This window comes from Salmo trutta, chromosome 27 (genome assembly GCF_901001165.1).
Source record: "Salmo trutta chromosome 27, fSalTru1.1, whole genome shotgun sequence".
NCBI lineage: Eukaryota > Metazoa > Chordata > Actinopteri > Salmoniformes > Salmonidae > Salmo > Salmo trutta.
This window is the reverse complement of record NC_042983.1, coordinates 27,653,212-27,666,585: the sequence shown is the minus strand read 5'-3', so window position 1 is coordinate 27,666,585 and position 13,374 is coordinate 27,653,212. Positions and strand designations below refer to the sequence as shown.

The 13,374-nt window shown below is 41.5% G+C and overlaps 1 protein-coding gene across 1 annotated transcript; it reads left to right on the top strand.

The window, feature by feature from the left end:
- Positions 1 to 6,310: 6,310 nt before the first annotated feature.
- On the top strand, positions 6,311 to 13,309 carry klf9 (Kruppel like factor 9). The gene is made up of 2 exons (XM_029717609.1): positions 6,311 to 8,241; positions 12,141 to 13,309. Exons 1-2 carry the CDS (start codon positions 7,800 to 7,802, stop codon positions 12,416 to 12,418), a joined length of 720 nt encoding a protein of 239 aa, XP_029573469.1. The 5' UTR covers positions 6,311 to 7,799; the 3' UTR covers positions 12,419 to 13,309.
- The last annotated feature ends 65 nt before the right edge of the window (positions 13,310 to 13,374 follow it).

Here is a 13,374-nt window from a genome sequence, read left to right as displayed (position 1 = left end):
GACCACACACCCTCTCCACCAAATAGCAGGGGAAGCAAAATAGCAAAATAGTGATTGCTTTGCAACGCTTGCAGTTAGCCACTGATTCCTTCCAAACCACTCATTGTTGAATTTGCGATTTCCAACTTGTTGTGTAATGTTTATGTCCAATGCCCGATGAGCACCGACACGTTTTATCTATAATTTCTCTTCATTATTATCTTCATTTGACAAGGATTAAAAAGGATTTGCCAGTAGATTGTCGACGTGATTCATAAGGACGACTGCTTGTCTAGCTTGCTAGCTAAGATTTTGAAAGTATGTTGTTGACATGATCAGTCCAATCAAAGCTACAGTAGACTTGATTTGACATCATTTTATCTATGGCCAATGACCTTGAGCCTTCTTGGATGGGCACTTCTAATGTAAATCTATGGTAGCACCCAAGGGGGCTTGAACTTTCTAGCTCTCCCTGTAGATTATGTGGTGATGTAGTATCCCCATGAGTGACAGAACACTGAGCCAATCACGGCGCAACTAGAGAAGACTACCAACCCCTACGCTCTGTATTTTCTGATGGCTGCCCCACCACTACAGAAAGCACTGAGCTAGGCTAAAACAGCTGCATTTTGGAGCTGCCTTACTCAAGAAAGCAAAAAAGAGACTGTTTGTATGTGGCTTTATTAACTCAATATATATATATTTTTTTTTACATTGTTTGCAAACTGATATGTGACACGTATTAATGCCAAAATAACATGCAAAACAAGCAACAAACATAAAAGAAAATAAACTGCTCAAAAAAATAAAGGGAACACTTAAACAACACATCCTAGATCTGAATGAAAGAAATAATCTTATTAAATACTTTTTTCTTTACATAGTTGAATGTGCTGACAACAAAATCACACAAAAATAATCAATGGAAATCCAATTTATCAACCCATGGAGGTCTGGATTTGGAGTCACACTCAAAATTAAAGTGGAAAACCACACTACAGGCTGATCCAACTTTGATGTAATGTCCTTAAAACAAGTCAAAATGAGGCTCAGTAGTGTGTGTGGCCTCCACGTGTCTGTATGACCTCCCTACAACGCCTGGGCATGCTCCTGATGAGGTGGCGGATGGTCTCCTGAGGGATCTCCTCCCAGACCTGGACTAAAGCATCCGCCAACTCCTGGACAGTCTGTGGTGTAACGTGGCGTTGGTGGATGGAGCGAGACATGATGTCCCAGATGTGCTCAATTGGATTCAGGTCTGGGGAACGGACGGGCCAGTCCATAGCATCAATGCCTTCCTCTAGCAGGAACTGCTGACACACTCCAGCCACATGAAGTCTAGCATTGTCTTGCATTAGGAGGAACCCAGGGCCAACCGCACCAGCATATGGTCTCACAAGGGGTCTGAGGATCTCATCTCGGTACCTAATGGCAGCCAGGCTACCTCTGGCGAGCACATGGAGGGCTGTGCGGCCCCCCCAAAGAAATGCCACCCCACACCATGACTGACCCACCGCCAAACCGGTCATGCTGGAGGATGTTGCAGGCAGCAGAACGTTCTCCACGGCGTCTCCAGACTCTGTCACGTCTGTCACGTGCTCAGTGTGAACCTGCTTTCATCTGTGAAGAGCACAGGGCGCCAGTGGCGAATTTGCCAATCTTGGTGTTCTCTGGCAAATGCCAAACGTCCTGCACGGTGTTGGGCTGTAAGCACAACCCCCACCTGTGGACGTCGGGCCCTCATACCACCCTCATGGAGTCTGTTTCTGACCATTTGAGCAGACACATGCACATTTGTGGCCTGCTGGAGGTCATTTTGCAGGGCTCTGGCAGTGCTTCTCCTGCACCTCCTTGCACAAAGGTGGAGGTAGCGGTCCTGCTGCTGGGTTGTTGCCCTCCTACGGCCTCCTCCACGTCTCCCGATGTACTGGCCTGTCTCCTGGTAGCGCCTCCATGCTCTGGACACTACTCTGACAGACACAGCAAACCTTCTTGCCACAGCTCGCATTGATGTGCCATCCTGGATGAGCTGCACTACCTGAGCCACTTGTGTGGGTTGTAGACTCCGTCTCATGCTACCACTAGAGTGAAAGCACCGTCAGCATTCAAAAGTGACCAAAGCATCAGCCAGGAAGCATAGGAACTGAGAAGTGGTCTGTGGTCCCCACCTGCAGAACCACTCCTTTATTGGGGGTGTCTTGCTAATTGCCTATAATTTCTACCTGTTGTCTATTCCATTGGCACAACAGCATGTGAAATGTATTGTCAGTCAGTGTTGCTTCCTAAGTGGACAGTTTGATTTCACAGAAGTGTGATTGACTTGGAGTTACATTGTGTTGTTTAAGTGTTCCCTTTATTTTTTTGAGCAGTGTATATACAGTGCATTCGGAAAGTATTCAGACCCCGTAACTTTTTCAACATTTTGTTACGTTACAGCCTTATTCTAAAATTGATTAAATTGTTGTTTTTTCCCTCATCAATCTACACACAATAAATACCCCATAATGACAAAGCCAAAACTGTTTTTTTTCATTGTTGTAAATGTATTTATTTTTTAAAATTGAAATATCACATTTACTTAAGTATTCAGACCCTTCACTCAGTACTTTGTTGAAGCACCTTTGGCAGTGATTACAGCTTCGAGTCTTCTTGGATATGACGCTACAAGCTTGGCACACCTGTATTTTTCTCTGCAGATCCTCTCAAGCTCTGTATGGGGAGCGTCACTTCACAGCTATTTTCAGGTCTCTCCAGAGATGTTCGATCCGGTTCAAGTCCAGGCTCTGGCTGGGTCACTCAAGGACATTCAGAGACTTGGCCCGAAGCCACTCCTGTGTTGTCTTGGCTGTGTGTGTAGGGTCGTTGTCCTGTTGGAAGGTGAACCTTCGCCCCAGTCTGAGGTCCTGAGCGCTCTGGAGCTGGTTTTCTTCAAGGATATCTCTGTACTTTGCTCCGTTCATCTTTCCCTCGATCCTGACTAGTCTCCCAGTCCCTGCTACTGAAAACATCCCCACAGCATGATGCTGCCACCCCCATGCTTCACTGTAGGGATGGTGCCATGTTTCCTCCAGATGTGAAGCTTGGCATTCAGGCCAAAGAGTTACATTTTGATTTCATCAGATCAGAGAATCTTGTTTCTCATGGTCTGAGAATCTTTAGGTGCCTTTTGGCAAACTCCAAGTGGAGTGCTGCAGAGATGGTTGTCCTTCTGGAATGTGCTCCCATCTCCACCGAGAAATTCTGGAGCTCTGTCAAAGTGACCATCGGGTTCTTGGTCACCTCCCTGACCAAGGCCCTTCTCCCCCGATTGCTCAGTTTGGCCGGGCGGCCAGCTCTAGGAAGACTCTTGGTGGTTCCAATCTACTTCCATTTAAGAATGATGGAGGCCATTGTGTTCTTGGGGACCTTCAATTCTGCAGAATTTTTTTGGTACCCTTTCCCAGATCTGTGCCTCGACACAATCCTGTCTCTAAGCTATGCGGACAATTCCTTTGACCTCATGGCTTGGTTTTTGCTCTGACATGCACTGTCAACTGTGGGACCTAGTATAGACAGGCGTGTGCCTTTCCAAATCATGTCCAATCAATTGAATTTACCACAGCCACAGGTGGACTCCAATCAAGTTGTAGAAACAAGGATGATCGATGGAAACAGGATGAACCTGAGCTCAATTTCGAGTCTCATAGCAAAGGGTCTGAAAACGTATGTAAATAAGGTAATTCTGTTTTTAAATTTGTTATAAATTTGCAAGCATTTCTAAAAACCTGTTTTCGCTTTGTCATTATGGGGTATTGTGTGTAGATTGCTGAGGATTTGTTTTTATTTAATCAATTTTACAATAAGGCTGTAATGTAACAAATGTGGAAAAAGTCGAGGAGTCTGAATACTTTCCGAATGCACTGTACATAGATAAATATGTGGGGCTCAAAATACTGAATGACAGGTCGCCACTGAGCCTATATCTCCGGTGTAGCCCCCGTCTTCCCTAATCTGCATCAGATAATGAGCTCTTACTGTACATGAACTGCTTATCACAGAATGTTTCAGAGATATCAAGTTACAGCCTGGAAAAATATGGTACTGCGCAGTCAACCAACCAAGCAACAATACTGAGAGCCTCTGGTTCTTTTCCTGTGTTTGGTCTGGACTGGGTTCTCACCTGCCGCAAACCGCATCATGATTGCCTACGAATGGATTCGGACCAAGATCACCCTAAACCGTGATGCATTGTTTAGTGCGCTCCTGGTGCAGATAGTGTTCATACCAGTCCAAGCAGATGCTGACTATGGGTTCAATGAACGGACCACATCCACACACATCGATCATTCAACGAGATCTCAAAGTAAAGGGGACTTTCACACCAAATTGTTTTGGTACAGTTTTTCCGAACTCTAGTGAGTTTACCCCCTTTGGACTGGTGTGAATACTCTATCCACACTTGGGAGCGCACTAAACAACGCACCATGATTCGCTCAAAAAGTGTGATCTCGGTCCAATTCAATTCGAACAACAGCTGTAGTTGAGAACGCAGTCTGGACCAAACACAGAAAAAGAACGCTAGTCGCGCATTATTATTGGTTGTTTGACTGCGAGCATTTGATGAAATCCATGCAGCATCATAACTTGAAATCTCTGAAACATTTTGTGAGTTGCAGGGCATTTTTGAGCGCATGTTATGCAGATTAGGGGAAAAGGGGGCTATACAAGGGATATAGGATACTGAATATAGCTTATTAATGTCGCAGTTAGAGCGGTTATTGCGCTCTTTCCTGGCGCATGCTGTTGGAAGACCAAAGCGAAAGCAATATGAAGATTGGGAGACACAAGTGATGCTTTATGATAATCAAAAATGGATTTAAGGTAAGAATTTTTGTCCAATAAACAAATGACTTGCATGGACACATGTTTTTGTTTGGGCATTTTAGTTCGTTTGACATTTGGCAACGTGAAACCTATTCAAACACCAAATTAAAAAAATACAATGTAACAAATTGCCTAACTCTGATACAAACGATAGCTCAAAACAGTATGAAAATGTATGCACTCACTACTTTAAATCGCTCTAGATAAGAGCGTCTGCTAAATTACTGAAATGTAAGAATTGTGTGAAAACGCGTTGCTATATGTTTGTTTGGAACGTAGGCTATCTGGGACAAATACTATAGATTGCAGATAGGCCTATATGAAAACAGAGACGCATGCCAATAGAGAGAAATAGTAATGGCGTCTTTTTGTAGGCACTAACTCTGCCATGGTTCGTTGAACAAAGCCTATGAGGAAAATCAATGACGTTTTTGTAGGGGGTTTTGATAATCTTCGAAAATAAGGTATGTGGTAAACACAGGAAACTTATGAGATCTTATACGTTTTCTTAAATGAGACAATATTCATCAACTAACATCACTTTTTGAGAATTTTGAATAATTTATGTAATGATTAAAAAAAACACAAAGGCTTCATAATTCATAAAGGTCATGTTAACTGACTGCTATTATATCGTACAACAAAAACGTATAAGATATCCTAAGCCTGAGACCGTATTTTCGGTGTTTAGCCTATTCCAAAACCCTATTCTTTCCCCATTCATTTTCCTGTAAGGATGACTGAACGAACCAGAAACGTTTTTTCTGGGTATTGGGACTACAAACTGGGGAGCTCTGTCGCTGTAGCCTAATCTTCGAGGAACTTGGCCCTCTTAACTGCTATGGCGCACGAGTTCATACTCAGTTCACGGAAGAGAACATTCTGTTCTACAGTCGCACGTGGACACACAGGGAGGTGGTGTTGGTTAGAATAACATGTTAGAGCGTACCAACGTGATATACTGTCGGTAAGGGGTGTAGCGGCAATAACAGACATCCAATGACGTGTTTATGGACAGTGGAGAATTCCAGTGCAGACTGTAGATTCAGGCAATAGCCTATGGTCACGACGTCTTCCTACACCCGTATAGCCTATATCCTGTTAGCCTAGTAAGGCCACCAGACATGGGTGTGTTGGGGGGGCTATAGAATAATTTAATTCTGATATTAGGCTAGGTCCTAGGCATAGTCTTACCGAAGTCTAACCGGGTTGGGGTAGAATGGAATAAACCACAAGCCTAATTAAACCAGGCACGTGGATATCACGGTGGCGACTGTAGCAACATATTCTCTCCTGACAAGTGGCAACACGGTTTATTTTTTCTTCGAACTGTGTCCTGGTGAGCTCGGAGAAAGGGGTTTACATTTGGAGGGGCTCTTGTTACAAGCAGCCTCATTGGCTGATTTCTCCTACCTCTCAGGACCTGGACTTCATTCTATGTATGCATTTGCAGATGAGTATGCCATAATTGTAACAGAGAAATGAATTATCAGAAACTCAAGTAGAGCAACATTGTTTTAAATTAGTGAGTTCCCTTGAGAGTAAAATGACAAACCACTGAAACATCATGAAGACACGCTGTGGTTATAATAGGCTATGTAAGGTTAGTATATTCAAATGTAGCCTATAGCTTGTGTTGGTAAATCAAATTAAAATAGAACTATTATTAGGCTATACACTGAGTGAACAAAACATTTCGGTACATCTTCCTAATATTGAATTGCACCTCCTTTTGCTATTAGGGACCATAGCTTTCAACTGGTCAAGTCTCTCATGGAAAGGGAATGTGTTCCTAATGTTTTGTACACTCAGTGTATAACCCTGAGCTAAGAAAATAACCCCAAAAGTTCAAAGTAGGCTACAGTTCGGGATTTGGGAAGCTGTTCAATAGTATTGTAGTGACCTTAACACAACACCTAGTGACCTCGTCAAGAGGTTCGGCCTCTTGGTGTAACAGTTAAGGTGTTGGCTTGACAGTAGCTGGAGCAATCAATTCCTGATTGGGGCTACACCTCGAATTCGCTACAGTATTTATAATTCTTGATATTTTCCCATTGATTCTTGAAGAATATAATCCATAAATGCCTCACGAGTTTAGCACAAAACAGGGTCAGAACTATGTCGACGTCATGGATCTAGTCAGTCCTTGCATCTTGAGCGCTGGATATTCCCAAATAAATGTCACTTTTTAATTGTCATGTGAGGCTATAGGCTACGCTGGAAAAAAATGTAAGGGAAAAAAATAATCGTTTTTCTCAAAGAGACGTGTTCGGTGCTGAAGAAATGTGTTACGGAAATGAGCTAGAGGAATTGTGTTGCAATGCGCCTTGCCTTAACCCTTGAAAAAGAACACTCGCGCAGTCTGGTCAACAATGATGTGTGGCATGACAGAAACAGTCCCCCTTTTCATATTGTTCATCCAGTGATTGGCCCACCATCCCTTCCATCAATGAATATGAACGAGCTATTCCAAGTAGTGTATACAAAAAATACGTCACTTCTACTCGTAGCCAATTGCAGCCCTGTTTTATTATGACACCCTGGGATTCCGCGAATTTGTTTCTTGGAGTTGGGAACAGCTTCATGCTGTAAAGTAGGACAAGTTGACGCATTTGCGAGGAGAGAAAGAAGACAGCAGAACCTACAACACTATTCCAGGACCGTATTTATTATTTACAGGCTACAGAGAAGTAAATCAAACATAAAGATAATTATCTAGTTAGTAGCCTAGTTACCAAAGAGCGTTTATTTGATCCGTTTCTGTAAAATAGTATTATTTTGAGACACAAAGAAGACACATGTGGAACTGAAAACCACATGTTTCCTGAAATCTCTGTGATGTGAAGATAACCCACTTGATAAATTACAAGGAGCGTCAATTTATCAAAGGCGAAAATATCAGCATCCGTTTAGGGAACATATTTTTGTTACCGGTTAAATAAATAAAGGCTTCGGCAATGTCGGAGGTTGATCTCGCTGCTGAGTGTTTAGTCTCCATCGCAAACCGCCGCCCACCGGAGGACCGCTGTCCCGATGCCAAACCGAAAGAAGACATGTCGAAAGAGAACCAAGAAAACAGGACTTTGTTAATGGTGGCGATGATTTTGCTCGACCTGAACAAATGTAACCAGATAACACGCAGTGAGACATGTGGTGGGGGTAGTAGATGTCTGGGCCAAAGTGATGCCAACAGCATGGTTAACGAATCCCTGCGTGGTCACAGGGTGAGCGGGGACACTGCAAGGGCGCCACATACCTCGACAGAAAAGCAGTCACGGAACAAGAAGGCTGTGATTGTGCATGTGTCCTCAGAGAAGAGACATTGTTGCCCGTTCAGCGGCTGTGGGAAGATGTATGGCAAGTCTTCCCACCTTAAAGCCCACCTTAGAGTGCACACTGGTAAGTGTTGTAAAGGTTAGGCTACATAAAGAAGTAAACTAGATAGTCTATACTGGTATATAGCTTAGCTCTGTATGCCCACACTGGCGCAGAGATTATTGAGAACATAACTTTGACCAGTCTACTATGGCTCTCATAGTTTGTACTAAAGACAATTCGATTTGGGGTATTCTAGAATCTAGATAACCATCGTGCCTACGCTCTGTAGTATGTGTGCGTGTTGTACATAACTCAAATTACACACGAACTGTCTTCCTGTGTGTTTTGATTGCGGAGGTGTATCCATGGGCAGAGAGGTGTGTGCACAAAGTGCGACGTGATTCTTGTTGACACCATAGAGTTCTCTAGTGACCAAAAGGCAGTATTAGCATTGGCAGCGCCATTGAGGGCTTTCACCACTTTAACTAACTGGGTGGGACTTCAGACTTCATTGGCTGATCCCTCCAGATGACCCTGTTGGAGTCATGTCCAACCAGGACATCAGGAGGGATCAGCCAATCATGACGAACAAAATGTACTACTTCAAAATGGAGATTGCCTCAATGGAGCTGTGCATGTTGTCACAGGTGCTATAATGGCACAGATACAAAGATGAGTCCTCAATCTCTCACTATGGTTGACACAAATTGTTGAGCAAGAAATGAGAACAGTGTGCATAGTAGTACAGAAACTGACTTCCTAGACATGTAGATACGGCACATAGAGTGGAGGTGTTATAATACCTATAAAACCTAGTGGTTTAGGGACTTGTAGTCTTGCATGTCTACTTTGATGCTAATTAGCATTTTTGAATATGACAGTAAATAGAGCTGAATATATTGATTAAAGTCACCTTGTCCTAGAGAGATTTACACGGTTATCAAAATGTAACGTCAGGGTAAGCCAACATGAAACACAGACCCTATTTTAAGTGTTTCTAAAATCCCCTATGAGAAAGATGAATGGTGGAAAAACGATTGGAACCATTTCTATGTTTGACTGCTAGGTTTTATGGGTATTATGACTCATACTGTGGTACTCTATTCAAACTTCTACTAGGCTACATAGGTCTTGTTCACGTGCTAGTCAGAATTAGGAAACTCAGAGATTTCCGACTTGCTAATTGGTTGTAGTTCTACACGTGCCACATTCAACCAGTTACAAGTCGGAAATTTCAGAGTTCCGACTAGATTGTGAACGTGTCATTATAGACGGGTTGGTCGACAACGTCACAAAAATGATGCGCGCTCATAGATGTGTCCAGAAGGAGTGCGTTGTTATGATTCTGAATGGTCCGATAGCTAGCAACAATGACAAGAAGCTGTCGTGCGGAATCGTAGGTGGCTCGTTTCAGCTCTTTGTATCTTGTTATTGATACCATGCCTTGTTTTGAGGTGTTTTGATTGTTTTAATGTTGATGCCAATGTAGCTCAATTCGCTAGCTAGCATTTCATTTGTACATTTGATTTATTTTCATATTAAATTCTATGGGCTAGCGTCCCACCTGCGGGACACAGCCAGTGAAATATCAGGGCCGAAAATTCAAAAACAACAAAATGTCATAATTCAACTTTCTCAAACATACGACTATTTTACACCATTTTAAAGATACACTTCTCGTTAATCTAACCACATTGTCCGATTTCAAAAAGGCTTTACAGCAAAAGCAAAACATTAGATTATGTTAGGAGAGTACATAGACAAAAATAATCACACAGCCATTTTCCAAGCAAGGACATGTGTCAATAAAACCCAAAACACAGCGAAATGAAGCACTAACCTTTGACGATCTTCATCAGATGACACTTCTAGGACATTATGTTATACAATACATGTATGTTTTGTTCGATAAAGTTCATATTTATATCCAAAAACAGCATTTTACATTGGCGCGTGATATTCAGAAAATGTATTCCCACCAAAACGCCGGTGAATGTGCACATCAATTTACAAAAATACTCATCATAAACGTTGACAAAATACATAACAGTTATTTTAAGAATTATAGATAGACTACTCCTTTATGCAACCGCTGTGTCAGATTTTAAAATAGCTTTACGGAGAAAGCACATTTTTCAATATTCTGAGTACATAGCTCAGCCATCACGGTGAGCTATTCAGACACCCGCCAAATTCGGGGCAACCTAAACTCAGAATTAGTATTAGAAATATTGTATTACCTTTGCTGATCTTTGTCAGAATGCACTCCCAGGACTGCTACTTCCACAAGAAATGTTGTTTTTGTTCCAAATAATCCATATTTATGTCCAAATACCTCCGTTTTGTTCGTGCGTACAGATCACTTATCCAAAGGCAAAACGCGCGAGCGTGGAACGAGAGACGAAAAGTCAAAATGTTCCATTACCGTACTTAGAAGCATGTCAAATGCTGTTTAAAATCAATCTTTATGGTATTTTTTACGTAAAATTGCGATAATATTCCAACTGGACAATAGCATATTCATTCAAGAAGAAAAAGAAGGAACGGCGCGCTCGCGGGACCACGCATATCCAATCCCTTTGTCCACAAGCAGTCCACTTAGTCACTGATCTCCTATTATCTGCCCAGCGACAGGAGAATGCTGAAATAACTTTCTGAAGGTTGTTGACAGCCAATGGAAGCCTTAGGAAGTGCAACGTGACCCCACAGAAACTGTAGTTTCGATAGAGAATCAAAAGAAGAACTACAATTCTCAGACACTCCTGGTTGGATTTTTCTCAGGTTTTTGCCTGCCATATGAGTTCTGTTATACTTACAGACACCATTCAAACAGTTTTAGAAACTTCAGAATGTTTTCTATCCAAATCTACTAATAATATGCATATTCCAGTTTCTGGGCCAGAGTAGTAACCTGTTTAAATTTGGTACGTTTTTTATCCGCCCCCTAGCCCAGACAGGTTAATATAAATTGTATTTGTCACATGTGCCGAATACAACAACCTTACCTTGAAATGCTTACTTGCAGAGTTTTTAAAAAGTAAGTAAGAAAAATGTGCTAAATTAACTAAAGGAAAAATAGTTACACAATAACGAGGATATATACAAGGGTACCGAGTCAATGTGCAGAGGTACAGTTTAGTCGAGGTAATTGCGGTAATATGTACATGTAACGTTAGGTAAGTGACTATACATAGATAATACCAACAACTGTAACAATGTATTAGAGGCAACAGGTACTCATTGTTCAAATGTATTTATGTTTTCAATAAACATTTGGAGAAGAAATATAGTTTACATGTTGTCAACGGTCTAAGTAAACCCTGTCTGTTTTGCCCCATATTTGTGCAAACGTCAGTTTTGTTGCTAATCAACCAACCTGTCTATAGCCCACCATTTCATCCAAGTGTTAAGGACCTGTTACCTATGTTTAATGTGTAGCCTGGATATATTATTGTAATAAACCCACTCAAGCCCACGTATTGTCTTTGGTAACCATGCAACACCCCTTCCTCTTACATCACATATTTCACTACACTCATATTTTTGTTTCTAGACAGGATACCTGGTCATGAAGGAATTCAACATTTGAATGAATTAGGCCTATTTGTAGTACAACTGCTATTGATCAGTCGGTATAATAATGAGCATGTAGAATCCCCTTAAGATCATTTTATACAAATCTTACAATGTTCCTGACATATCTATCATTTCATATAAATGTTGATACATAGAGAACATATTATTGTTATATAGCCTTGTTATAAGAATTCAATATTATAACAGCTCTTAAGTGCTTAATGGTAAGTGACGTTTCAAAACCGGAATTTTCACTCAATTGCACACCTGTAGAATAGAATGTTAGCCAATTTGATTTATTATGAAAAATGTTGACCTTCATTCTGTCATTGAGAACTCCTCAGAATGACTCCACTTATTCCCTCTTCCTTCTCTTTGTCCTCTTGGTGGCTATGGTTCTTCAGGTGAGAGGCCATTCCAGTGTACCTGGCCAGACTGCACTAAGAGGTTTTCTCGTTCAGATGAGTTGACACGCCACTACCGAACACATACGGGGGAGAAGCGCTTCACCTGCCCACTATGTGACAAGTGTTTCATGAGGAGTGATCATCTGACCAAACACGCCCGCCGCCACGCAGGCTTTCACCCCAGCATGCTTCAGGGCCCCACAGTCAGAAGAAGCCGCTCCTCCGCCTCCTTCTCCTCCTGCGACTCTGGAGACCAGAGCCCTACTGAGGTGTGAGACACACAGGCACAACCAAAATACACTACAGGGAGGTGGAAGTAGGCTAGTTACTTTATATACCCAATAACAAACACAAATTAATTTTTTAGCAAAATGTTATGAAAATGTTTTATCTACTGTGGGCCCAGTGCCCGATTGAACATGACCCTGTTTGTTTTCTGTTTGGTAATAACTGGTCTCTAGTGACCCCTAGTGGTGTGAGCAATATTATCACTGGAATGACAAAAGCGGTATAAATCGTAGAGCCATTCACTTTCTTCGCATATTTCATTTCCTCTTTCTACAAGGAATGCTGTACATTAAGTACATCAAGTAGCAATGTAATAATATATGTGAAGTATGTCCAAAAAAATTCTTTGGACATTTATTTTGTTTTTACACTACCAGACAATGAGAGGCCTTATGTATTAAAGTGCTCCATAATGTAATAGTATAAATCACCTTGGTAGTTGTGTGTGTGTGCTAGTAATTGATATTGAATTGCCTAAATTATGGTTATGTTATAACACAAAGCAGTGCAGTGACGGGTTACTTGTACAACTGAGATAGGTGTCAAATTGCCAACTGAAACTATCCAAATAGAATGTAAAGTTGTGTGTTGCAGCTTAGATTACTATTACAACATTTGCAGTATTGCAACATTTTTTGAACTTTGTACATTATTTTTGTATTTGTATAGGGGATTGTGTAATACTTTGTGCCTTTCAGATTGAATTCATGCTCAGCATTCTTGGACGTTTTGAAGTTGTTCTAATTTTCTGAAAGTCTGAAGCTCCATCTGTCAACCTGTGGATAACTAATTTATAATAGTATTGCTCACTGTAAATACCTGTGTAGTTAATTATGTCAGATATTTTTAACATTAAAACAATTCTTTGTACATCAGTATGATCTATGTGAGGTTGCATCATTTTATAGGGAGCCAAGATGGCGTCACCCATTTTGTAGGCCAA